General features: G+C 33.6%; 1 protein-coding gene across 5 annotated transcripts in view; it reads left to right on the forward strand.

Moving 5' to 3' along the window:
• The window catches only part of LOC131076631 (pentatricopeptide repeat-containing protein At5g67570, chloroplastic), a 93,594-nt gene extending 78,529 nt beyond the window's left edge, over positions 1 to 15,065 (forward strand). For 3 of the 5 annotated variants that reach the window (XM_058013928.2, XM_058013929.2, XM_058013930.2), the window contains 2 exons: positions 8,450 to 8,884; positions 14,324 to 15,065. In XM_058013928.2, the coding sequence (XP_057869911.2) occupies positions 8,450 to 8,884; positions 14,324 to 14,974 (1,086 nt within the window). In that variant the 3' untranslated portion in view covers positions 14,975 to 15,065. Of the gene's footprint in view, positions 1 to 8,449; positions 8,885 to 14,323 lie in introns of those variants that run through there. The other 2 variants (XR_009113467.2, XM_058013931.2) reach the window with 2 other exon arrangements.
• The last annotated feature ends 10,773 nt before the right edge of the window (positions 15,066 to 25,838 follow it).

Consider the following 25,838-nt stretch of genomic DNA (forward strand, 5'->3'; position numbering starts at 1 on the left):
CCTCTCTTGTGACATTCTAGACGTCATTCCCTTGGGGTTTGGCCTTTGGAATCCTTTGCTATCAGCTTCATTTACAGGCAGATTGGGTGCTTTTCCAGCTACAAGCAGCAGCATTATTTGGTTGCATTTCCAGCTACAGGCCGCGACACTATTCACCCGGGTACTATTCACGTGACACTATTCACGTGGGTACTATTCACGCGGCACTATTCACGTGGGTACTATTCACCTGGCACTATTCACGCGGCACTATTCACCTGGCACTATTCATGCAGCACTATTCATGTTACTGTAGCAGCAGAATTAGAAACTTTGGTTGGAACATTATGTCAAAATGCTGGAGTATTTAGTGAGTTGAAAATAACCTGCTATGTATTTGATTTTTGTTAATTCTGGAAATAATATTATAACATCAGTAGTTCAATTTCCAGCTTGCCTATTATTGTAAATTCTTTTTAATTCATGTTATGTGGTTTCATACCTGTGCAAAGACTTAAAAACAAAAAAAAAACATTGAAACATTAAACGGAGGAATAAGGAGTTGGCTGCAAACTGTTTGACTAAATTCCTATCAGCAGTGGGGTTAGTTTTTGGTCATTTTAGGGTGTCCATTACATCTACCATCTTCTTGATGGCCTCTGGGTTCATTGCCTTAGGAGGCATTGTATTAACCTCTTCTCCAAATTTTGTGTCTGACATACACTACTTCACCCCAAGTATCAACTCTGATACCAATTTGATGCAGAGGGTTTGGTGTTGTACACAACTTGATTGATTTCACCCTTCAAAGGGTCTTCAATAGACACCATCCAATGGTGTATTGTCTTCAGCCTTCCCAAGGCTTAGTATCCTTCCCAATGATCACTCGCAACAGGACAACTCCAAGTTGACAAGGAGTATTCTACTCCTATGGTCTCAACCGCTCCAACCAAGAACACCTAACAACCCCAAACCCTTAGCATATAGGATCTTTTGCCCAAGTGGTGAAGTATTACATTTGTGAATGAAAAACTATGTGAGATATGGCATTTGCATTGACTTGGACCTCTTGAACAGATTCTACAAGATCCCCAATATCGTTTACCCTTAGAGACCCAGTAAGGGCTACAAGCAATTAGGCCTCCTATTTGGGTTTCCGCACAATGACTTCCAACCTTCCTCAACAAGCCCTAGAATAAATCACAGATTTGGGTACCCTTTTGGATGCCCTTAGAAACTTCACACTTTGGCATCTGGGTTTTGAGTTCAAGAGGTATGTCCACATTACCCCTAATTAGGCCTCTGTAGCCGGTATTGGAAGTTTGACACCAGATGTCTTCACCAGTCATATTAGAAGGAAGAATAGGCACTTGTCTAAGGTTTGTACATGTTCAAGGGTCCCTCCCATGCCAAGTTCACACACCCTTCAATCCGCTGTCCAAGGGTTTCATCCACTTCTTTTGCTGCACAGGCTTGCCACATAAGAGATGTCAAGCCTAGGGCATCATCTTAAAATTAGCAAATGACACTTCCTGCCTCCCAAACCACTTGAAACATTTATTATACAAGCCAATTCAACATTCCCCAAGGTTTCAGGCCATTCCCAAGATGGAATGTTGAATTGTGACCCTTCTTGCATCAAAACTCTGATTTTAAGGGTTTTTCAGGCCGGCGATAAAGAATTTGCTCTAACTTTCAAACCAAAGAGTTTCAAGACCTCACTCCAACGTCAAATGAAAGGTGATTCACAACCTCAACTGGTCTTGCTCTCAATTCATGCCTATCGTCCGTACCAATCCGTACAAAGTGCAGAAAACACAAGAAAAGTAGAGAAAATTGCAATTTCTATTTGATTTTGGAGACAAGAATTTCATCACCAACTTCTTCTAACATGTTGGCATCGTTCCTCGGGCTTATATCATGCCAAGGAACTCCTCCAACCACCCCAAACGTGTACATTCAACCAACTAACCGTTGGGAAACAAAAATGCAAAGTTTTGTCAAAGTTGCTCATGACAACTTGCAACTTTTGACCATTAGGACAAATTTTCTCTTGCCTTCACACCAAAAGGACAAGAATGAACACACAACCTATCTAAGACTCTAAACACTAAAAACACAAATAAAATGCCCATATAAGGCTTTGGACCAAATTGACACATTTTGGAGCCTTATGGCTTATTACATTGTCTTGGGATCACCATGGATCAACATGGATCAACAACATCCTACCACAAAACATCACCATAGAACAACACACATCCAAATGATGCAAACATGTCTCCTTGTGCCCCTGCACCAAAATTGTTTGCAGGAGACGGGTGAAGCTCAGAAGAAAGTATATATTTATTCATATACAGGGGTGATTTTCATATACGTGAGAAGATTTATGATTCATATCTTCTTCAGCGATTCTATTTGCTCACATTTGTGTAAAAGCCTTCAGGCTGCTGTAATATTCTCGACTTCTTCTCTTGTTTCTCAAGTGCCATCAATCATGATTAGATGATTGAGTATTAAGCTTGATAGCTCTGTATCTTAAATTTGTGTCTTCAATTAAACTTGATTTTTGGTGTGGCTGGGTTTTTCACCTTGAGGTGGAGGGTTTTCCCAGGATAAATAGTTGTTTATCTTGTTTTGATAAGTTTTCCTAGTTGTAGTTATCTGAATTTTTAGCTTTCTGGTTCTAATTTTAACATGGTATCAGAGTCAGGTTTAAAGAAAAGATCCAAAACTAGATTGTTTAGTTTTGAAATATTCTTTGCTTTATCTTAGCTTGTTTATTTCAAGTTTCAACTATGGCGAATGGACTCAAAGCTGAAGACAGATTGGATGGTGCAGTGAATTATACTTCATGGAAGTTTAGAGTCCTCATTGTGCTTGAAGAGAATAATCTTTTCAACTACGTGAAGTCTGTTGTAGATGAACCTTCTAATGATTTTGATAAAACACAATGGAGAAAGAATAATTTTATGGTAAGAAAAATGCTAATTGATTCTGTTAAGGATCATCTGGTACCTGTTATATCCAAGTTGGATTCAGCCAAAGAGATGTTTGAGTGTCTTCAAAGTTTGTATGAATTCAACAGTACTAGTAGAGTTCTAGCGTTGAGACGTCAACTCCTTCATATCAAAATGGCTAGAGGTGAATCTGTTGTTTCTTTCTTTATGAAGATTACAGAATTGAAGGATTAACTCAATGCTATTGGTGATTCTATTGAGGATAAAGACCTGGTTATGCTGGCCATGAATGGCCTTCCTCACTCTTGGGAATCTTTCATTCAAGGTATTAGTGGAAGAAATGAATTACCCAAGTTTGATCCATTGAGAGCTGATTGCATTCAAGAGGAATGCAGATTGGAGGCAAGAGGAATTGGACGTAAATCTCATCATGAAGAAAATCATGTTCTTGCTGCCCATACGTCTAAAAGAAAAGGAAGGAAAGGAAACTTCAAAAGAAACAGAGATAGGAATTTTGATTCAGCTCCTGAATCTAAGAAAAGAATGGATCTCTCTAGGGTACAATGCTTCAGATGTGACAAATTTGGTCATTTTGCTAGAGAATGTCCTTCGAGACCCAAGCCTCAAGCTGTTGCAACAAATGTTGAAGATGTTTCTCCTCATAAAGAGTCTAGTGAAAATTCAGAGGGGTTCTTATTTATTTCTGCTCTTTCCAGTAATATTCCTACTGACAGTGATACATGGCTTATTGATAGTGGACCCTCCTGCCATATTACAGGTTATCGTGAGCACCTCTCTAATCTGAAAGGAAAAGACTCTCACTTACAAGTTATCATTGGTGATGATGCTTCCTATTCTGTGAAGGGTGCTAGTTACATTTCTTTTCACTTAGATTCAAGTGTTCCTCTTCATTTGAGTGATGTACCGTTTGTTCCCGAAATTAAGAGGAATCTGATTTCCATTTCAACATTGGAAGATAAAGGTTATAATGTTGCCTTTTCTAATGGAAAAGTTCTTGCATGGAAGAAGAACTCAAGCATTAAAACAGCTCGTGAGATTGGTGTTCGCCATGACAGCCTTTATAGACTTTCAGCTCATCCTATTCAAGTTTTTGCACATGATTCAATAAGTTCAAGTGAACCGTGGCACAAAAGATTTGCTCATCTAAATTTCAGAACCTTGTCTCCATAGAGAAGGTGGTAGTTGGTCTTCCAAAGTTGAATCAAGATCATGAGGGCGTATGCAAAGGATGTGCTCTAGGTAAGAACATTAAACATCCATTTCATAGTAGTGAAAGTAGAGCAAAAGATGTCGTAGAGCTGATTCATTCTGATTTGTGTGGTCCTATGTCAGTTGCGTCTTTAAGTGGCTTTTGGTATTATGTTACCTTCATTGATGACTTCTCTCGTAAGTCATGGATTTATTTTCTTAAATCTAAAGAGTCTGATGAAGTACTATCCAAATTTAAAGAATTTAGAGCTCTTGTTGAAAATTTGTCTGATAAGAGGATCAAAGTTTTAAGATCTAACAATGTAGCGGAATATACTTTTGGTTTGTTTCAAAATTTCTGTATTGAAGTTGAGATTAAGAGGGAGTTCTGTGTCCCATATAATCCTCAACAAAATGGAATTGTTGAAAAAAAGAATAGGTCTATTGTTGAGGCACTAAAGGCCATGATCCACGATCAAGGTCTTCAAATATTTCTTTGGGCAGAAGCTTGTAGGACAGTTGTTTATGTTCAGAATCATAGTGCACATCAAATTATAGATGATATGACACCTGAAGAAGCTTTCACAGGTTCTAAATCAGATATTAGTCATCTCAGGATTTTTGGATGTCCAGTGTATATTCATATTCCAAAAGATAAGAGAACTAAGTTAGAACCTTCAAGGAAGAAAGGCATTTTTGTTGGTTATAGTGAATCATCTAGAGCATACAAAATTTACATTCTAGTTCAAAAGCAAATTGAAATCAACAGAGATGTTTCTTTTGAAGAAGATGTAGCTTGCAAAAGGTCTAAAGAATCTAATATGGAAATTGATAGAGAAGATTTTGTGTCTTCTCAAGATTTGAATATGGCTGTCCTGGATTCCCCTTCAGAGATTCAGAGGGAGACTAGAGAGTTAGAAGATTCAGTTGATCCTGTTGATCCTATAGATACTTCTGCTGGTCCAAGTTATGCTTCAGCTGATAAGAAGAGACCTTTGTGAGCCAGACATACTATGCAAGAGGCTGAAAAATATGCAGCCCCACGTGGCACTTTTAGGGAAAGTAAAAGACCTCATAAGTTTGCAAGATATGTTGCTTTGATGAGTCATATTATAGCATCCGAGCCTTCAAGTTTTGAGGAGGCCTCAAAACAGCAAGTATGGAAGGATGCCATTGTGAAGGATTACCAATCCATAATCAAGAATGATGTGTGGGACATAGTTCCTAGGCCCAAAAGTAAATCTGTTGTTTCTTCTAAGTGGCTGTTCAAAATTAAACATGCAGCTGATGGAAGTGTTGAAAAATATAAAGCTAGATTCATAGCTAGAGGTTTTTCTCAAAAGGAAGGTATAGACTATGAGGAGACCTTTGCTCTTGTAGCTCAGTACACTTCTATCAGAACTATTATTGCTATTGCAACTATTAAAGGGTGGAAATTACATCAAATGGATGTAAAGACAACATTCTTGAATGGTGTAATTGAAGAAGTTTTTATTGAGCAGCCAGATGGTTTTGTGATTCATGAGAAAGAATCACATGTATGCAGACTGAAAAAGGCTTTGTAGTTTGTTTGGCCTTAAGCAAGCTCCACGTGCATGGTATGAAAGAATTGATCATTATTTGTTGAGCTTGGATTTTCTCAAAAATGATGCAGATTCTAATATCTACTTAAAGGTAATTGATGATAAAGCCTTAATTCTAGTTCAAGGTAATTTGCTCCAATCTCTCTATTCATGAATTTTGCTCCTAACCATCAACTCATGAAGTTCAAGTTCGCTCCAAGGTGTGAACTCATGAAGTTCGCTCCAAAATGACAACTCATGAAGTTCGCTCCAAAACACAAAGTCATGAAGCTCGCTTCAAAACACAAAGTCATGAAGTTCGTTTGGCATTGCATCTACTCAAGGCGATCATCCTTCATTTCTCATTCAACTTCGCTCATGTAGGATTGCTTGTGCATGCTCATTGATGAAATTCGCTCCAAGAAGTGAAGTCATGAAGTTCGCTCCAAGAAGGCAACTCCTGAAGTAGGAATTTCGCTCCAAAAGCAAAGTCATGAAGTTCGCTCCCAAAGGCAAAGTCATGAAGTTGTGAATTTCGCTCCAAGGAGGCAAGTCATGAAGTTCACTCCTAAAGGCAAAGTCATGAAGTTTTAATTTCACTCCACTCTTGCAACTTATGAAGTTGTGAATTTCGCTCCACTTGCTCAAGTCATGAAGTATGAATTTCGCTCCAAGGAGGCAAGTCATGAAGTAGGAATTTCAATTCAAATGGTGAACTCATGAAACTTGCCCTTGAGTGTTTGATCATGAAGTAGGCAATTTCCCTCATTCTTCCATTTCCAACATGAAGAAGCTCGCTCCAAATCTCCCAAGCATGAAATTCACTCCAAAGTAGCAACTCCTAAAGTTCATTCATGAATAATTGAACATGAAGTAAATGTTTGTAAATTTCTTTCATCTCTTTGTCTTCATCTCGCTCAAGAAGCCTTGAAGGTGAAATTCGCTCCAGTCTCCTCCTTCATGAAGTTCGCTCCAAACCTCTCACACCTGAAGTTCGCTTCAAATCCTTGAAACCTAAAGTTCGCTTCAAACTGTGAAGTCATGAAGTTAAAACCTAACGAGGACTTAGAGATGAGGCAGATTACAAATGAGCTAATTAATTACTTCATTGCTCAAGATTTCAATCCTTAAAATAATTCATTCAATTGCTCAAACTCATACTTACACCAATTCTCAAGCAAAAGACTCAAGGAAAATTCACTCATCTATCACTCAACATGAAGTGGGCAACTTCAATGAACTCCTTAACTAGACCTTTAATCAACTGACATGGTATGCAAACATTATAAATTCACTCATTTCATCCTGAAGAGGAGAGAGAGGTTAGACTAAGCAACTAGAACTCGAAAAAAAGGGGGGTCCCCATTTTGATGGGGCGATGTGTGAAATGGTCACAACAAGGTGCTTGGCCCTTTTTCTTCAAGTTGTCATTTTAAGATTTAGATCTTTAAACAGAATCCTAGAATTGTTTGAAATTGGGATTATTTCATACTTTATTTCCACTATAGGCATTGAAGTTGGTATGCATACATAGATACAATTGATTCACACTAACTTGAGTGCAAATGAATGAGACAGTGTTCCTGTTTGTGTATTGCTACTAAAATATCCCAACATTTCTAGTCTCAGATCTAATGGAGTGAATTCTCTGTCTGCAAGCAAAGTCGTGGAGGAATGTGTGCATTACTTGTTTTTTGTCTACCACCAAGGGGTCATTGGTCATGGATGTTTAAAGGGGTTCTAGAGAGAGTACTCAACCTCCTTTTAGGATTGTCCAAATGCACCCCCTTATCCTTAAAGATTTTCCAGAAGCTCGTTGGTTGTGTACATTATGAGAGATCACCCATGATATACATACTACTACCTTGATCATTCGATTTTGCATCCTCAGCATTGGACGTTCCACTATGAAATTTACCAGATCTTGCTTTAGCCCTTGCACAGTGCTAGATGGTAATGCTGTTGATTCTTCTTGCTGGAAGCTTACTTCAGCCATTGCACAATGGTGGATGATAATACTTTTGATTCTCTAGCTTGAGGCTTTCGTCAACCATGTGACATTATCAGTCTCTTATCATGATTTCTTGCTTTCCTCTTTGTCATCTCCATGTTTCCTTGAGGGATCCTTCCCTTATAATATCTTTCGTACTTGTGCTTGGATCTTATCTTTAGCAATTTACTTTTTTTCACAGTTCTTTCTTTCGTCTTTCTAACTCAGGATTCTTTTATCATAGTGCTTCTTATTTAAACTGCTAAATATTTTTCCAAGTCCTGTTGACCTGGTCTTCTGTGGACATTTTTATGAGTCCTCGTTTTATCATGTGTGGTTTGACATTTAACTTATATGATAAGATGCTGAAATAACATTATATGCTCCTGCTATCTGTTTCTGGAAAGAAGGCTGTAGATCTCAAGTCAGATTAAATGTTAACAAACTCAATTGGGTAAAAGAATTCTCTGGTTGAAAGAAATATGAAATTAAAAATAAAAGCTGTTTTCCAGTTGAAGATTTCCAACAACAGGTTTCTGCAAAACTCTTCTCAATTTTTCAATGTATTCTTAAGTGAGGCTGTATGTCTGTTTTTCTCTATCATATATCCTGAAAATTCAGTTGAATTTGTAAAATACATAAGGAAATTAGAAAGCAGTTCATCTGTGGGGATGCAATAACATATTTTATTGTTCTTTGTTTTTATTTTTTGGGGGCATATTTAGTATAATTTGTCACATTCTTTGCAGGTTGAGAATTTATGTAAGTGTCCTCCTGTTAAACCTTTGGTTGTCACATTCACTGGCCTAATTCAGTGTTCTGCAGAAGCTGGACATATACATGATTGTGTATCTATTTTCAAATATATGCAAAAATTTTGCACACCTAATATAGGAACTGTCAATGTCTTGATAAAAGCATATGGAGAAAATAATATGTTCCAAGAAGCCAAAGCATTGTTTGAGGGGGTTAAGAAAGGGAGGATTGGTCAACAAAATCTTGGAAGTAATGCTTCCAGGCTCAGTCCAGATACTTTTACATACAATGCAATGTTAGAGGCATGCGCTATGGCAGGCGAGTGGGGATACTTGGACAATGTGTACAAGCAGATGATTCTTAATGGTAACTCAGTTGATCAAAATCGACATGCATGGCTGATAGTGGCGGCTTCGAGAGCTGGAAAGGTTTTTCTCTTTCTAAAGAATATTTTACTACTATATATTAAATGTCTGTGAAGGAGAAGTAATCAATAAAATGGCATCCCATTGAAAATATTGATAGAATAAATCTTGAATCAAGACTTGCTTAATAGAGAATAGTTTCTTTGAATCTAGAGACAAAGTTATACCTAGCTCCTATAATATGTCAATGTTCACCTGTTTATTTAGAAAAAAAAAATCCACATCTCGCCAACAAATTAAGAGACTGCATAGAGCCCTTGAAGCTGATGGCTGCTTAATCTTTGACATTTCCAAGTTAACAAGTGCCACTTCTTTTCCTTTATGAAATGCATCTCATGCAATTTTTTGTTGCTTCACTGCCTTTGTTTCTGAGGCAATTTTTCAGTTTCTAATAATCCCTGCTCTTATAATAATTTGCGAGTCATAGATATTTACTATAATGTGAGGATGATAAATTGTCTCTAGAATATTGAATGCTGGTATTTAAATATAATTGTTGTGGGCAGCTGCACTACACAAACTGAATTCAACCCAATATTTGTAACTTATTGTTCAATGGGTATCATTGTCAACCATGAGCTAATAGTTGCCTAGTAATCAAGGTATGGCAGCACGTGCCTTACTTTATGAGTGACCTAAATTTCTCAATCCTTTAACAGAGGAAGAAGTTCCTGTCCTGTGGAACAGTGAAGAAACAAAAGGTATTCTGTTTTTCCTCTCTTTACTTTTGTTAAAGGTAGGTCAGAGATTGTATATATTTACAACAAATGTTGATACACAAAGAATCAAACACATGGCTTGATTATTTCATAGAATAGAGAGAGATTTATACAGACTTTTTATATCCTCTTTTGAAGGATTCAAACCTTTAATCACCACCACTCTCCTCTTAACCTCACATACATCTACATGAAAAACTAACAAACTCCTTAGAATAGACTAACAATCTAGTAACTTATATAATAAGCTAAATAATTTTTATACTTAAACCTATGATGAACTTACCTCCAACAAGGTACTCCCTGAACTTGGCCAGAGCATACATAATTGCAAGCATCTTCTTGCTCTCATAGTCAATTGGGTGCTTGTTTTGAATTAGGACAGCTCCTATACCGTCAGCAGATGTATCACATTCAAGCTGAAATGGCCTGGAGTAATCAGGAATAGATAAAATAGGGCAAATACTCATGATTTGTTTAAAATGACCAAGGTTAGTTTATTGGATTTGGGTTTGAGCACATCTACTTTTTATTTGAGGTTTATTAGAAGATTCCTTCCCCTCATTTTCATCAATTTGACTTTGATTATTTTCATTTTAAATAGAAGATTGATCTTTAGTTTAAGAAGTTTGGGCGGATAATAAAACATTTTTCTCAAAAAAATGAATATTTCTACTTAGTATGACATTTCTTCACCAAGACATGGCTACCAAAACTTTCATCATTAGTGTTGGAATTGTGAGGGTTTTACACCACAACTTACACCAACAATTTTTGTCAGCTCCACTGTTAAAGCATTGTAATTTGCACCTTTCAATGCAACACAAAACTACTCTTTGAATTAGGGAGAAGCTTCCTTTAAATAAGAACTAAACAAATGCCACAATATGTACTTGCCATTTACAATCTATAAGATGTCTTTTGAGGTGTTTCATGCTCATGCTAAATAAAATTGTGTAAAAAGCTAACATGCACTTTAACTCAAGGCAAAAGGTTTTTATGATTTTGAGTAAAAGTAAATCCTACAATTACACATCTATGTTGTTGAATTTAAAGTAGAGACCGAGCAGTGCAGGTACACGTAATGGTTGAGTGGATTCAAGTTCCAACACACAATCATTTTGGTAAATTAAATCAAGGGATCAATACAAAGCCACAATCTCTGACTTTGAGTAGACCCTGTAATACAAGGTTTGCACACTCGGTAAATGTAATTTGACCTACCTCAATGCACATAACAAATAACAGACTGTTGTTTACTCCCTACCATGTGGGTTCTCAGATTACCAGAAGTAAACAGAACGTAACAATTACATGAACAGTAATACATATATCATTCACAGAACAATTATGGCAGAAGGATATAGCTTTTATTTCAACATCTAAACTTCATACAACAACAATGATCATGTTCCCATTACAATATAACATATATATACCATCTGGCGGTTGGTGGAGGTACCAACCGTCGCCAGCTAACAATTAATCCCTACGGGAACATTACATGGCCAATCATTAACTAAACATAACCAAGTATTATTCATATGTCGGCAAATTACTGCCAACATTAACCCCCCCAAAAAAGAAGTTGCCTTCCAGGCCACTAAGACAAAATGGGGCTATCAACCTACGACATTACTAAGAACAGGGAGGGTGAGAAGACGTACCTGGAGTAGTGAGGACGCTGGAAGCTGCTGTTGGAGGTGCTGTAGTTGCTCCGTGCGGACCCCAGGTTATAGACATACATGAAGAAAGATAGACATTACTCAATTGTATTGACTTAATACAATTTTTGAATTAATGATAACATTGAAATAATTAAAGGAACAAATAGGCCTGAGAATTACCATTCACCAACCACGTGCAAAATGACACTTTAATGTTTACAAATAGTTGTTTGTTGAAATTATTACAAACTATTGCTTAAAGCTCATATCTTCCTTATAACAAGATGTCTACAGATAGGAGATCTAAGGATAGCCAGCTCTGGGCCAAAAATAGTGTTATCTCAAAATAGCAAGTGGGCTAGAAATAGAGGTAGCTAAAAATAGCACAAGCTACAATTAGCACTGATTATAAATAACAAAACTTAGAATATGCTCGTCCTTAGAAATGTGATTACTGCGGGCTAAAAATAGACTTGTTGGTAGGTTGTTCTGAATGAAAGCTTCTGTGTTTAATCATGACTGAATTATGAAAACACTCTGAAACCCTGACATTCTCTTGATATTTTGAATTTGAATACCCTATTTCTGCACCAATCCTTGACCAATTTTGAAACCCTAGAGCATTTCAAATACACTTCATGGTGAACTACCTCAAACTGCCCACACTGACTGATTTCTCTTCAAAATTGTTAATTTGTTTGACAGAGAAAGGAATATTTACACTGCTTCTTTGTAATGTTTGATTTTACTTCACCTTAGCAATTTTCTGGTTCCAAACATTATGATTTTTACCTTGAAATGACTGATGAATTGAAGAAGTAATAGTTCCGAAAGTAATGGACTATTGTTCACTGCTAAACTCAAGATTTTCTTTGAAAAATTGGTCCCTTCTGCTGTAAATTGCTGCCAAAACTCTCTAAAATAGACACTTGAGGATTCTGATCTGCTTGTTGGTATTTGTTGTCATAATCTTGGGTTGAATATAGATGCCTCCTCCATATTTATAGAAAGTCATCCACCTTTCACATGCATGTATTACTTACATTGAGGCCACGTTGTTTAGGTGTGCTCCTGTGTATAGGTTTTGAACTTGAAAATCTTCTTTACTGAGGTTTGCATCAACACGCCAGGCTCACACCTTAACATGGAATGTGTTTCTTTCAAGTCCTCTTAGTTAGGCGCACACCTCTGCCTGTCCTATGCACCTATTAATAATGATATTCTATGCACACCTTGAAATGATCTTTACACTTGAAATGGAATTTTGTTTTACTGAAGTTGACCCCTCGGATGCATGCACACAGCTCATAATTGTATTCAAATTTTGACCTTGTACCTTAATAGACGTGCCCTTTTGTTTAGCATGTTTTTGAACATGAATTTCAAACTTTGTTTTAAATTTGAGTATTTCCCTTGGTTAGGTGTGCACTTGCACCCCAGACATGCATCTAACAAAGGATTTTTTATGTTTGCATTTTGAATTCACTCCTTTGTTGAGGTGTACACTTCTTTTCTAGGCACACCGTTGTTAATAACTTAATATAGAACTTGAAGACTTTTGATCTCCATGTTGGGTGCACACCCGATGCTCTCATGCACTCTTGTACACTGATTTTTGTTTCAGTTCTTGCCCTCACAGATTCACACAATTCACGCTTGTATGTGCACTTAACAATGGAAACTAGAATATTGGCTTTTTCAGGTGCACCCTCTTGCATTAGATGTGCACTTAACAATAGAAACTAGAATTTTGGCTTTCAAAAGTGCCAGCCTTTAGTTCACAGGCACACCCATCAATGTAGTTTGTGAATTTGATAATTCCGCTTACAGTGCCCTTTGTTGACTATGCACTTCATGCCTAGGTGCACACCTGTATATATAATTCTCAAAAGGTTTTAGTTTTGAAGTTTGATACAATTAGAAAATTTTATGACACATTACCATTGCCATCTGGTGACCTTTTTTTTGCAAAAACCTCTGGCTTTATTGATGCTGAAGACTTCTGATTATACCTCCACTGAAATCGGACATTCCAGGCATTAATATATGGTACCCAACACTGACCCTTATTTTTCCTAATTTTTCATTAATCATGGAATTTGTAACTACTTTGTGATTATCTCCTGTAATTGCGTTTCTCCCTCCCATGGGGCTATGACCAAGTGCTTTGTAAAAGAATTTGCATTCAAGGATTTCTTCGTTAAACACTGCTGATATTTTAATGTCCTGTGTGTCCATTTTCATGATTTTGTTTGGAATTTTGCTAATTGTTCATATGAAGCATGAAGACAAATTAAGGGAGTTAGAATCAAGCTCCCTTTGGAGCTTGTAAATCAATTGTTTATAAAATGTGTGGTATTGATTGATGTCCATTGTCAACCACCATCGTGTTTATAGTGTGTTCATTTTGTCATGTACGTACTCCTTACAACACATATTTTCTCATTTAATAAAATGTATTAATACCTCATTTATAGCTAGTTAATAATGATTAAAGTTTGTCATTATTTGTACTGACATGAAGAGGTTTTACCTGTTTTGAATTTACCCACCCTAGCTGTTTAAAGAGTCATTTTTGAGCTCTTAGCATGTAGTTTGGAAAAACCAGTTATCCGTGAGGGTCAGATCTCTGTTTGGGCTCCCACATGCTGTTATTATTAGTTGTAGTATAGAATCCACTATGAACTTTGTACATTGTTGGAATTTCTTTAAACTTTTTTAATGATGTTTTTTATGTATAATGTAGCAAACTACTTTAGTCTGTATTTGTATTCATGTCAGCAAAGCTTGATGTTAATCCAAGCCATGCTTATGCTGCATGCACATTTCCAAATTAAGAATTTAAGGTTTCAGTTGAATTATCCGTCAAAGATTACCGACCTTGCAGTGTTACACCTAGCATTTCAATTCTTTATTCAGCTTTTGTGGCACTAGAAGGTCTCAGTAAAATGAAAACAAAATTGATTCTGTTTGTTCGATTGCATCGTTATTAATAATGACATTTGTTTTCGTTGATGCTATTTTTCTCACTAGTTTTTTTTGGCATATGCGTCCAGTCACATTTGTTGGACCATGCATTTGACCAGCTTATTGAGCAGGGTAAGATTCCTCATGTTTCACTCTACAAAGAAAAGATATGTCAAAGCTTACAGTCAGAAGAATATGATAAAGTTATTAACTACATAAACACCATGGCCAAAGGATCAATGGAGATATCTGAAACTGAGTGGACAGAGCTATTCAAGATCACCAATTGTATCACAAAAGACAGATTGAGACACTTATCAGATAAGGTGAACAGTTATGTAGCAGATGATGATTTGAGGAGCTGCATCTTCAGTAATTTGATGAAGTCCTTGCATCTTTTATGTGGACTGAATACGTCATTAGAACCTATAAAACTTATCAACAACCTGCGCATGATGAAATATGATGGGCAAATCCATTCATATGTAAATAGTATGCCCCTTTATTCAATAGGGGAAAATGAAAAAGTGACAATTAACATTCGAAATCGATATATTATGGACAAGATTGGAATGCAGAATTCAAAGCCTTGCATGAAAAATGATATTCTAAACCCTTTTGTAAGTGAGGAAAAGGATTATGATGTGGATAATTTTGGAGATACTAATTTGCCATCGGCAGACAAGATACTGATGGAATGGAGGCAGAATGTCAAAAAAAAGGGTCTTGTACAGTGTTAGTTTTTACAAATTTAACCCGATCCTCTTTCAGGTCTTTTCTGTATTATTAAAAGATATTTTGTATATTCAATGTCTTTATAGTTTTATTGTATCGTCTGGAAAGCCTCTTGGAGTGATCTTTTAAAATTTAAGTGCATTGGTGAACTGAATATAAGTAGCTCAAATATCAGGGCAAAGTATGTCATAATCTTGTTATTTGTGTCCAACCCTGGAGAACTAAAACTCATAGAAGGCTAAATTATTAAATATTCTAAAAGATTATTATTAAGATGAAAACAACGTTTGCAGATATATAATTTCCGTTGTTCTGTAAATTCTGAAAATGGCACAATGAAAACTATGACCAGGATAGACTTTAATAATTAAAAGATGAATTTGAGGAATATTATTGGGAAGATCATAGAACCATAGCCATATGGAGAGGGAGGGAGATTTTCATCTTTACACCAACAGGGCTTGTATTAGACTTAAAATTATTTTCCATCAGTTGCCTGATCATGATATGCTCCAGAAAGCTAACTAATCGGTACAATTTGTTAAATTGTTATTTATATATTGATTTTTTGTGGCTTTGGAAAATGTCTTAAGTTGTGAAGGTTCTTCAAGCTGAATATTTGGCCTTTCAATAGTTTTATAATATTGAAGAAACAAAGCTTACAGACCAGATATATTTCTGTAAGCGGGCATCTAGCAGTCTAACAAAGTTGAACCAAAATCCAACTACTATCTCTCCAAGCACAACTTACTTAAAAAGTTCACTTGCCCATGGTCACATGAACACCTAAAAACATAACAGATTCGAATGAAAAAATATTGAAAAAATATTGCAAATAAGAGGAAATAAGAAAAATCCAATGGAAGATTTGCTAGAAGATTATAAGAGTTCCTAAGAAATTTGGTAATAAGAGAACAAATGTATTCAACAAAAAGAAAAGCATCAAATGGATGCATGCTTGTGTATAATTAAGAACTTTAAACTATTCGAGTATGAATTTATATATAGAGCAGAATCTAATAATGTTTGTCTCAATAATTATAATCATGTTAAATATATAAACTTATAATATTATTTGACTAGTGATGTATTTTGATATTTTCTTTAAACAATGGCTAGATAAGACTTCACTAAGGAAACAACATATTACTTATATCCAAAAAGACCACAAAGTTTTTTTTTAATTATTATTTCATCAAATTATTAAATGCTCATTAATTTGTACACTCAAATACTTTTATCCATGAGATAAACATTAACCAAATTTATTACAAGAATCTAACAATACAAATTAAGCAATAACCAAACAATTATACCTAAAGAATATCATAAAGGTTTTTTTGTGTTTATTATTTCTTATGTCAAAAGTGTTTATTTATTTGTATACTTAGTACTTCTATCCATATAAAATAGGTATTCCCAAGATGAGCAAAATTGAGAAAACTTTAATTATTTTGAAAAATGAAAATACAGTCAACTTGGTTTAAAAAAATTAGAAACAACATTCTATTAAACTGATTATTTTGGAAAGGAACTTATTGTCATCCAAGATAATCTCAATTGTATAGTACAGCTCAGCAAATGTGTCATTTAGAATAATGTTATAGGTATCAAAATCTTTACAAACAATCTAATGGATTTGTTGGAAGTTGTTATTGATAACAAAAACACTTAGATGTTTAGCGGTGAAGCTTAATATTGAATGAGTAGAGAAAAATTAATGCAACAACAATTAAAGGTAGCAAAAAATAAATTAGCAACATCATTTAAGTGAAGGTGCTATACACATGGTCAACCTGTTTTGGAGTTCTAAAAGCAATTAAAATAATTAAAAAATATTTTTTTAGAGATAACCCATGTTCCTTCTTGATGGTCGACTCTAGGAGATTTCAATGTCAAAATAAATAAATGTAATATTGTTTTGGAGCCTCACAAGAAGTGTCGACCTCCTTGACTTGAGTGCCCAAATTAGGCAAGTAAACAAAATAAATAAAATTAATTGTTGTTGTTTGGTGTTGACCTCTCTTAGTTTTTGCACCCATGTTTTGAGTTGAAGTCTAAATAAAATAAAATGTATTAAATATTGTTTGGAGAAATGTGTCTCTTGGGTGAAGAGATGCATTTGTTGGTATAAATAAGATATCAAATCAAGCAATTCATTGAACATTTTTCCTATTCATATCATATCTAGAACAAACATTAAAAGTATATCTAAGGTGAGTGTTAGAGTTGAATTGAAGATGAATTATTGGAGACCTAAAAAAGGAATTGAAGATGAATTATTACAATCCTAAAAGTAGAATTGAAGGTAAATTATTGTAACTACCTAAGAGTAGAATTTAAGGGTGAATTATTGTAGATTTGTGAGCATAAAATATTGAATATTATGAGCAAATTTTTAAGGTGAATTATTGCAAACCTATGAGCAAAAAGTATTGAAGAATACAAACAATTTTCAAGAAGTTTTTTAGCAAATTTGTGTAGGAGGATCATATCTAATTCAAGAAGATCAAGCACTTATTACTTTATTCTTTTGGAGGTCGGTGCGTTGTTTTCAAAGAGATTGATGTCTCTAGTGGGTTGGTGCCTACAAATCATCTAAAAGGATTGGTATCTCTTGTGGGTTGGTGACTCTAAAGATTGTAAGAAGTTTATAATACAAAAGCAATATTTTGTCGTCGTTTTCTCACAAGGGTTCCCATGTAACCATGTGTTATTCTTGTGTTTCTTTTTCTAGATCTTGCATTTGTGGCTGATTAAGTTTTGAAGTATTGCCATTGTGATTAATTATTTTTTAAAGTTAAAAGTTTGTTATTATATTGATTCCCCCCTCCCCCCACTTAGTATAATTTTGTGCTCTTAATGATTTACATAAGAGTTAATTTATTCATATTACCAATGAGAAAGTGCTACTCTTGGGGATAAGAATGGAAAACTAGGTCTCAGTACTAGAACAAGAGCTAGCAAGAAGAAAAAATTTAAAGAGGGAAAAAAAGGAATCGATGAACTTTGACAAACTACATGATAATTTCTTCTAGCAAGAAATAGACATGAGAATTTCAAACCAAATGTAATTAGGATCTTTCTTTGCTTTTCCATTTCTATTTGTGATGGTTTAGGTTGTTTTTGTTGTTGGATGTTTAGTAGGGGTTTGTTGTGTTTTGCATTTACATTTGTTGTATTTTCTATATGTAACGGGTTTTAGGGTTCCTTCAAAACTCATTTTACCTTCTTAATAATAACATAATTTTATTTAATAATATAAAAAATAATGACTAGTTTTTGTTGGGCATTAGTGCCCTTCTGCATATCAAAATCTTAACTAGCCATTTCAAGGTCCTTCAAATGGTTTAGTGGTTTTTCCTAATATTGCAATTTTCATTGTAAGGCTTGGTATTGTTGCCCCTATATGCCTACTCATTCAAAGTTGTTTTCTTTTGAGCATCATGTTCTCAATGTTATTGGCATTCCCTCATCTTCTTTGTTGCAATGCGTTTGTGCTCAAAAAAATTTGCTTCTTATCTCACAAGAATAGTTCACTTGGGACAACAATACAACCTTCTTTGAAGTTAAGTATGGAATTGGTCATGGGGTTAGCTATACAATTTCAATCTTCAAACTTTATGGCTTTAAGGGTTTGTATTTAGTGAAGAAATTTGGGAAGATTTGCCTATATTCTTAATGTAGTAGAAGAAGATAACTATGTTGATATGGGTTTGATTTTTAGGCTTCATAATTTTTGGCCTAGTATGCTTGATTATCATGCTTGTATCTACAAATCTTGAAAGTCTTCTTGGTAAATATTTCAATCTACCCATGTGCATAGAGGTTTTTCATAGTGATTTGAATGAGGATTGGGCATATATGGTTGAGGGACCATGGTTTTGGGGTGATATTGATTTATCTTAGGTTTTTAGTCTTTCTATTACAGTTGTGGTGCTCAGTAGCTTGGAGGCTATTGGTAATGCTATGGGAAATTTTGTTAAAATAGTTTCTAATCTTTCTATTACAATTATTAGAAGACATTGTATATTATTTGCTAAAATAGTTGTTGCAATGAGATTCATTATCATTATAGTACTAGTATCTTATATCAATTAAAATGTAAATATATGCTTTTTCTGATATCTTCTTAATGTTAAACGAGCCTAAGTGATCATGCATTTTTTTTTGTATGACAAGTGCATTCTTTGATATTCAAATGGAGATTGGTCCGAAGTAGTTTTCACATTAATATAATGTGAAAGCCTTGACCACCTCCTCAAAAAATTATTACTTTGAGAATGATGTACTTAGATTTATACCTTACATCACTCATAAAAAGGTAGAAAAGACAATGTTCTACTTTTCAAAGAATCTGAATTATCTAGGGTTGTTTTTTATCTTCCAAAAAGGAGAGAAGATGGCATATTTTTCAATGCCAATGAATTAGGATTTGTTGGAAAGTTCTAAAGTTTTATATGTATATGTAAAAGTCCTTTGTTTTGGACTCATGACTTTCTTAGTGTATAATTAAGAGTTTTATGTAGACAAATTAATTTAATTTGTTTTTATATAGTTAGTTCTTATTTGAGATCACAAAATTTTAATTGTAGTGTGAATTTGATAATTTGATTTTAAGTTCTTATCAATTATTACTTGTCAAGTTATATATATATATATACATATATATACATATATACATAGATACATAGAGTAGCTTGTTATGCTACTCTATGTTAAATGTTTGAAACATAGAGTAGCATTCTAATACGGAACTCTCCCTCTCTCTATGAGTTTGACGTGAATGCATAACAAGTTCCTCCAAAGGTATGACTTTGCTACTCTTTTTCTCTTGTAATCACAAAGTTATTTAGCAAAGGGTATTTCAATTCAAATTCACATAGAGCTCATAAAGTTGCACTGATTGGATAAATACTAATCAAAAGTCATGGAATTGAAATGAGATACAAAGAAACCTAATTAGCTTGAGATCTTAATTAATAATTTAAAATAAAAAATAGAAACTAGAAAATAAAGTTTAAAAATGAGTAAATGAAATTTATGGTGGAGAATAAAAAAGAGATTTTGTAGAATAACGGGTCTTATGAGAAGGAGAAAATGTTGTGCAATAAATTAGAATTTTGTGAAAAAGGAGTTCCTACTTTTTAAATTTTAATTTTAATGGATGTCTTTGGGATGGTGTTTAAAATTTCGCCCACTAATTTTCTAAATCTTTGCTACTAGATGATCATTCATTTCTAATCTTCTTGCTAATATTTTTTTTAGATTTAACTATATAGTTGTAGACAAAAATGTATATTTAGCCTTCTTTGTTGCTAAAACGACATGTGACAATGAGCTTCTTAAAAAAATGAAGATTAAAATTTTCAGCTTGTGCATTATTACAAAATCCATATGATTCCTCTTATGAAAGGTTCTAAAAATTCTTATCAACACCTTCTAAAATACATTATGAAGCCACATACCATGGAATGACTACCTAAACAACATTCACTAATGAAATATACATTAAGTCTAAACATTTACAAACACAAAAAACTTAACTTAGAGTATCTCCTTTCTCCTTGTCTTCCTCACATAATATTATAGATCGTCATCATACAAATGCATACTTCTAATGTTCTCTAAATGATTTACATATCCAACAATGTAAATGTACAATATAAAATTATGCAATATATATATATATATATATACATATATATATATATATATATATACATATATATATATATATATATATATATGTATATATATATATATGTATATGTATATATATGTATATGTATATATATGTATATGTATATATATGTATATGTATATATATGTATATGTATATATATATATATATATGTATATATATATATGTATGTATATATATATATGTATGTATATATATATATGTATGTATATGTATGTATATCTATATGTATATATATATATGTATATATATGTATATATATATATAGATATACATATATCTATATATATATATAGATATACATATATCTATATACATATATATGTATACATATATATGTATACATATATATGTATACATATATATATATATACATATATATATATATACATATATATATATATATATACATACATATATATATATATGTATATATATATATATATATGTATATATATATGTATATGTATATATATATATATACTTAAAATAAAATTATCAAATTCACACTACAATTAAAATTTTGTGATCTCAAATAAGAACTAACTATATAAAAACAAATTAAATTAATTTGTCTACATAAAAATCTTAATTATACACTAAGAAAGTCATGAGTCCAAAACAAAGGACTTTTACATATACATATAAAACTTTAGAACTTTCCAACAAATCCTAATTCATTGGCATTGAAAAATATGCCATCTTCTCTCCTTTTTGGAAGATAAAAAACAACCCTAGATAATTTAGATTCTTTGAAAAGTAGAACATTGTCTTTTCTACCTTTTTATGAGTGATGTAAGGTATAAATCTAAGTACATCATTCTCAAAGTAATAATTTTTTGAGGAGGTGGTCAAGGCTTTCACATTATATTAATGTGAAAACTACTTCGGACCAATCTCCATTTGAATATCAAAGAATGCACTTGTCATTTGAAAAACAAAACAAAATAAATTTGTATCATAATTTATTTTGTTTTGTTTTTCAAATGACAAGTGCATTCTTATTAATATAAAACATGCAAAATTATAAAGTTCATAAAACATGCACTTTATAACTACTTATAAAATTCATAAAACATACACTTTATAACTATGCAAAATTATAACTACTTATTAATATAAAACATGCAAAATTATAAAGTTCATAAAACATGCAAAATTATGAATTTATCAACTTAGGGTAGTGATTGTTAGCTTGTGGCACATTTTCTAAGAACTCGGTGCATGTCTTATGAAGTATAAGTAAATTTTCATGGAATTGGCTTCTCCAACCATTTTTATAACTAAAATGTTACCCCATTTGGTTCTTCCTTTAGTTCCAAGTGCACTTTAGCTCAAATAAAGTATCACCGCCTCTTTTCTAGAATTTAAGAAAAGTCTTTAGACTAGAGCTCATCTCTTTCATAAAAATGAAGAACTATTACATGGATGTTTTGTCTAGTAGTATTAAATTACTTAGGATTTTATTGATAATCCGTTTTAAGTTATTAGGGAGGTTAAAAATTAATTTCATTCAATGTCTAGACTTAGTCAAATTTTTTTAATAGGGTGTAATTAGATTATAGTAGAAAATACAACATGTAAGAACTTATTTTATCATTTGTAAATAAAAGGAAAGTAGTCTTGACATCATCAAAAGAGTACAAGATTGATTTGGAAGGCGAGAAGAATTGACTCTACCCAAAGGAGATCTTGTGGCAATTTTTTATTTAAGTAGTTTATTTTGTTGTTTATTTTAGCTATCTCACTTATTTATTCATGTTTAGAATTATGTTTTTATCTCTATACTTTCTTTATAAATAACTACAAGAATTTTTATTTAATTATTCATAAGAGAGAGAAAAATCCCTTTCTACATTTTCAGACTAGAAAGTGTGATTCTCATTCTAGCATAAATATTTTACTTTTAACAAAGTGTGTTTCATTTTAGTAGAGTGTTTACTTTCAAGCAAGTGTGTTTATTTCTAGCAGTAATAAAATATATTGATTCTAATTTTAGTATCCAGAGGATAGGCTAGAGTTACTTATGAAGAGCTTGCTACTCTCAAGACTTAAAATCATATTATAGATCTCTTCTGGACACTTACTTGGATCAATAAAACTAAATAGTGATTAATTGAAAACACCTAAGATAGAAAAAAAATATGCCTATGATTTGTTTACCTTTTTTGAGGTGTGATTAGCTGGATATGTTCATGATAGGTTGTGGTTGTTATTCCAATTGCAAAGGCAAGTACTTGGTAACTATTTAGCCATATAACTTTCGATTACGAAGGCATTCCTTTCAGGTGTCGTAGATGCTTCAAAACTGGCCATGTGGCTGGGAATTATGGGCTTGAGAAGAAAAAATATGTGGCCTCATGGTGGACGGGGGCCTCACACTAGCATTATATGGTTAGGAAACCGTTGGACTCTTCTAAAGAGTTGTTGGCTAGTGGGCTTTCTACTTTAGCTGGCTCGGATTCTTTAATGATGAAAGATTCTTCAACTGCCACTAAGGATGTTTCTGTTAAAGATGCTATGATACAGGATGATGTTGTCCCCTCTACTGAAAATGGATTGTTGTCTCTTACCCCGTTGGTTGCATCACCATGTGTTGACACAGCCTTTGCCCCATCTATTGGTTGCGATCATGTGTCCAGGATGATTGTTGCTCCATCTTCTGACGCTCTTTCTCCAAATCCAGTAAGATCGGTGTTGGGCCCTTTGGACTAGTCAACTGCGACTTCTAAAGTTGAAGAAGGGTGGATTATTGTTAAGGGGAAGCATTCAAAGACGTCCAAGCCTTCTTTTGATATGACTCTTCATTCCCACAAGGCCAATTGTAAATTTTGAGGGCCCTTGTAGTTGGTTGTTTGGGCTGGATTTCCTGGCCCTATCTTTGGTTGAGTTGCCTGTTGTCTTTAGAGGCAGTCTCTACTTTTTTGGTTGTGGCTCTCTCCTCTTGGTTGAGTGGTCAAGTTCCATCCCTTGGTTGTTTTGTAAAGGGTTTCGGGTCCCTTCAAAACCTGTTTTCACTTAATCAAAAACTGTTTAGCCATATTTATTTTAATGTGCACCTTTAGATTTTGTATTTAGTTTTGGTTTTATAGATGCAAACTGTGTGAAAATATGACCTTACCATCATGGTCGAGTTCATTACTGTTCATGTGGAGTTCGTGTATATTGATGTGCACGTCTAATTTAGTTACTTGGTGAATTCAATGAATGTAGAAAATTTAAGATGATGCAATGTGGCTATGATCATTCTACCCCTAGGGTATTAGTTCATTTTGTTGGAACCGCTTATTCTTTTTCAATTTGAATATCAAATGAGAAAATGTTAGGTTTAGGTGTGTTATTTACATTGCATATCTTAAGGTCTAATTGTTCATAGATATTTAATTATGAATACATTTCTAAACTTTATGGAATAGGAGAAATATGATTCCCATGTGAAGGTGTGGTCATCAGTAATTATTTTATTACAATTTGAGGGCCCAAAGATCATGTTGTAATGAAGCATCCATGAGCAAGTTACACAATGGACTTGTAAGAGTGACTTTCATTATTGGGAGTTTTCTTTGGTAATTATGATGATGGTGGTGAAAGATTTTTTTGTGAGTTACATTCTATATTGAAAACTTTTTTTGTGGTGTGTTGCGAAAATTTTACCATGGTATTTTGGGACCTTGTTTTGGCCCATGATTTAATGTCTTACAATGATTTTTGTTAGGATTAGGTGACATTAACCTTGTAATCCTAAGTCATATTTATATGTCTCCATGTCTCTTGGAAAGGGTTGGATGCCTAGGGGAGATGAGATGCTAAAATATTTAATATTTATTATTTTATGAAAAAATTTGATTGTATTAATAGAGGTGGACACATGTTTGGTGGGGTTTACAAAGTATCCTGGAGGAATTTTTTATTTTGGCATCGACTTTGGAAGTGGGGTACATATTTATTTGCATGTCAATGCATGTTGATTGTTGTCATTTGCATGTCTTTCTAAGTTGGGCACCTAGATGTGCATGTTGTTACATGTCCTATTTCATAGTCATCAAAGCCATCAAAGAGTTATAGAGCATCTAGGTTTGACCAAATATGATTGGCTATGGGTTAGGCACCCATGTTCAAGCCATATGGTCTAATTCGACAAATGTTTACCTTGTTTATTGGTTGTTCATTGTGCTAGGTGTTGGTTATTGCAAGTGATTTCTACCTCTTCTTTTGGGTTACCACAATGGTTTTCCCTCTTATAACTTTTTATAAATGGTTTCTAGGTGCTAACATATTTCTCATAGAATTACAATGACGTGTATTTTTGTACATCTCACTTTGAAGATTAATAATATTCTTGCCCTCTTTCTCATGTGGAGTACTTGCTTGAAAGAGTTTCTCCACATAAATCTAGTCTCATTTTTTGTATTGTGTATTATAAGCTTTTATGTTGAATGTGCAAGCACCTTAATCATTTAAGTGAATACTATTTGATACATAATTTCATAATTTTATCGCATACTTTGCAGATTGTCCATTATGCTAGGTGTGGGCTTTTGCATGTGGTTTCTAACTTTTGTTTTGGGTTACCACAATGGTTTTCCCGCTCACAATTTTTTTTATAAATTGAAGCCTTAGTTAGTAGTTTCATATGTTCAACAATGGGTATCTAGGTGTTATCGGATTGCCCATAGAATTACAACGAAGTGTATTTTTGTACATAGATCAATTTAAAGATTTATAATATACTTTCCCTCTTTCTCATGTAGAATTTTTTTCTCAAAATGGTTTCTCCATGTAAATTTGTTCTCACCTTTGGTATTGTTGATTGTATGCTTTTATGTTGAATGTGCAATCACCTTAATCTTCTAAGTGGATAATCTTTGATACAAAATTTCATATTTGTATTAAGTTATTATTGCAACATTTCTACCTTGATTCTCAACAATTTCTAGGCCTCTTATGATCTAATATAAAGTTCTTGAGATGAAGAGATTATATGTTGTTTTTTGTAAGTACTTTCAATTCCTTAGCAAGATTGAAGAGTGTTGATCTTCGTGGAAGACATGAAGCTCAATATTATATAGTTACATTAATATTACTAGGAATATATAAGCTTCAATGCTTTAGGGGGTTAGCTTTTTTAAGGGATTTCCTAAGGTATATCAATGTCACTCTTATTC

The sequence above is a fragment of the Cryptomeria japonica genome, chromosome 5, assembly GCF_030272615.1.
Source record: "Cryptomeria japonica chromosome 5, Sugi_1.0, whole genome shotgun sequence".
Classification (NCBI taxonomy): Eukaryota; Viridiplantae; Streptophyta; class Pinopsida; order Cupressales; family Cupressaceae; genus Cryptomeria; species Cryptomeria japonica.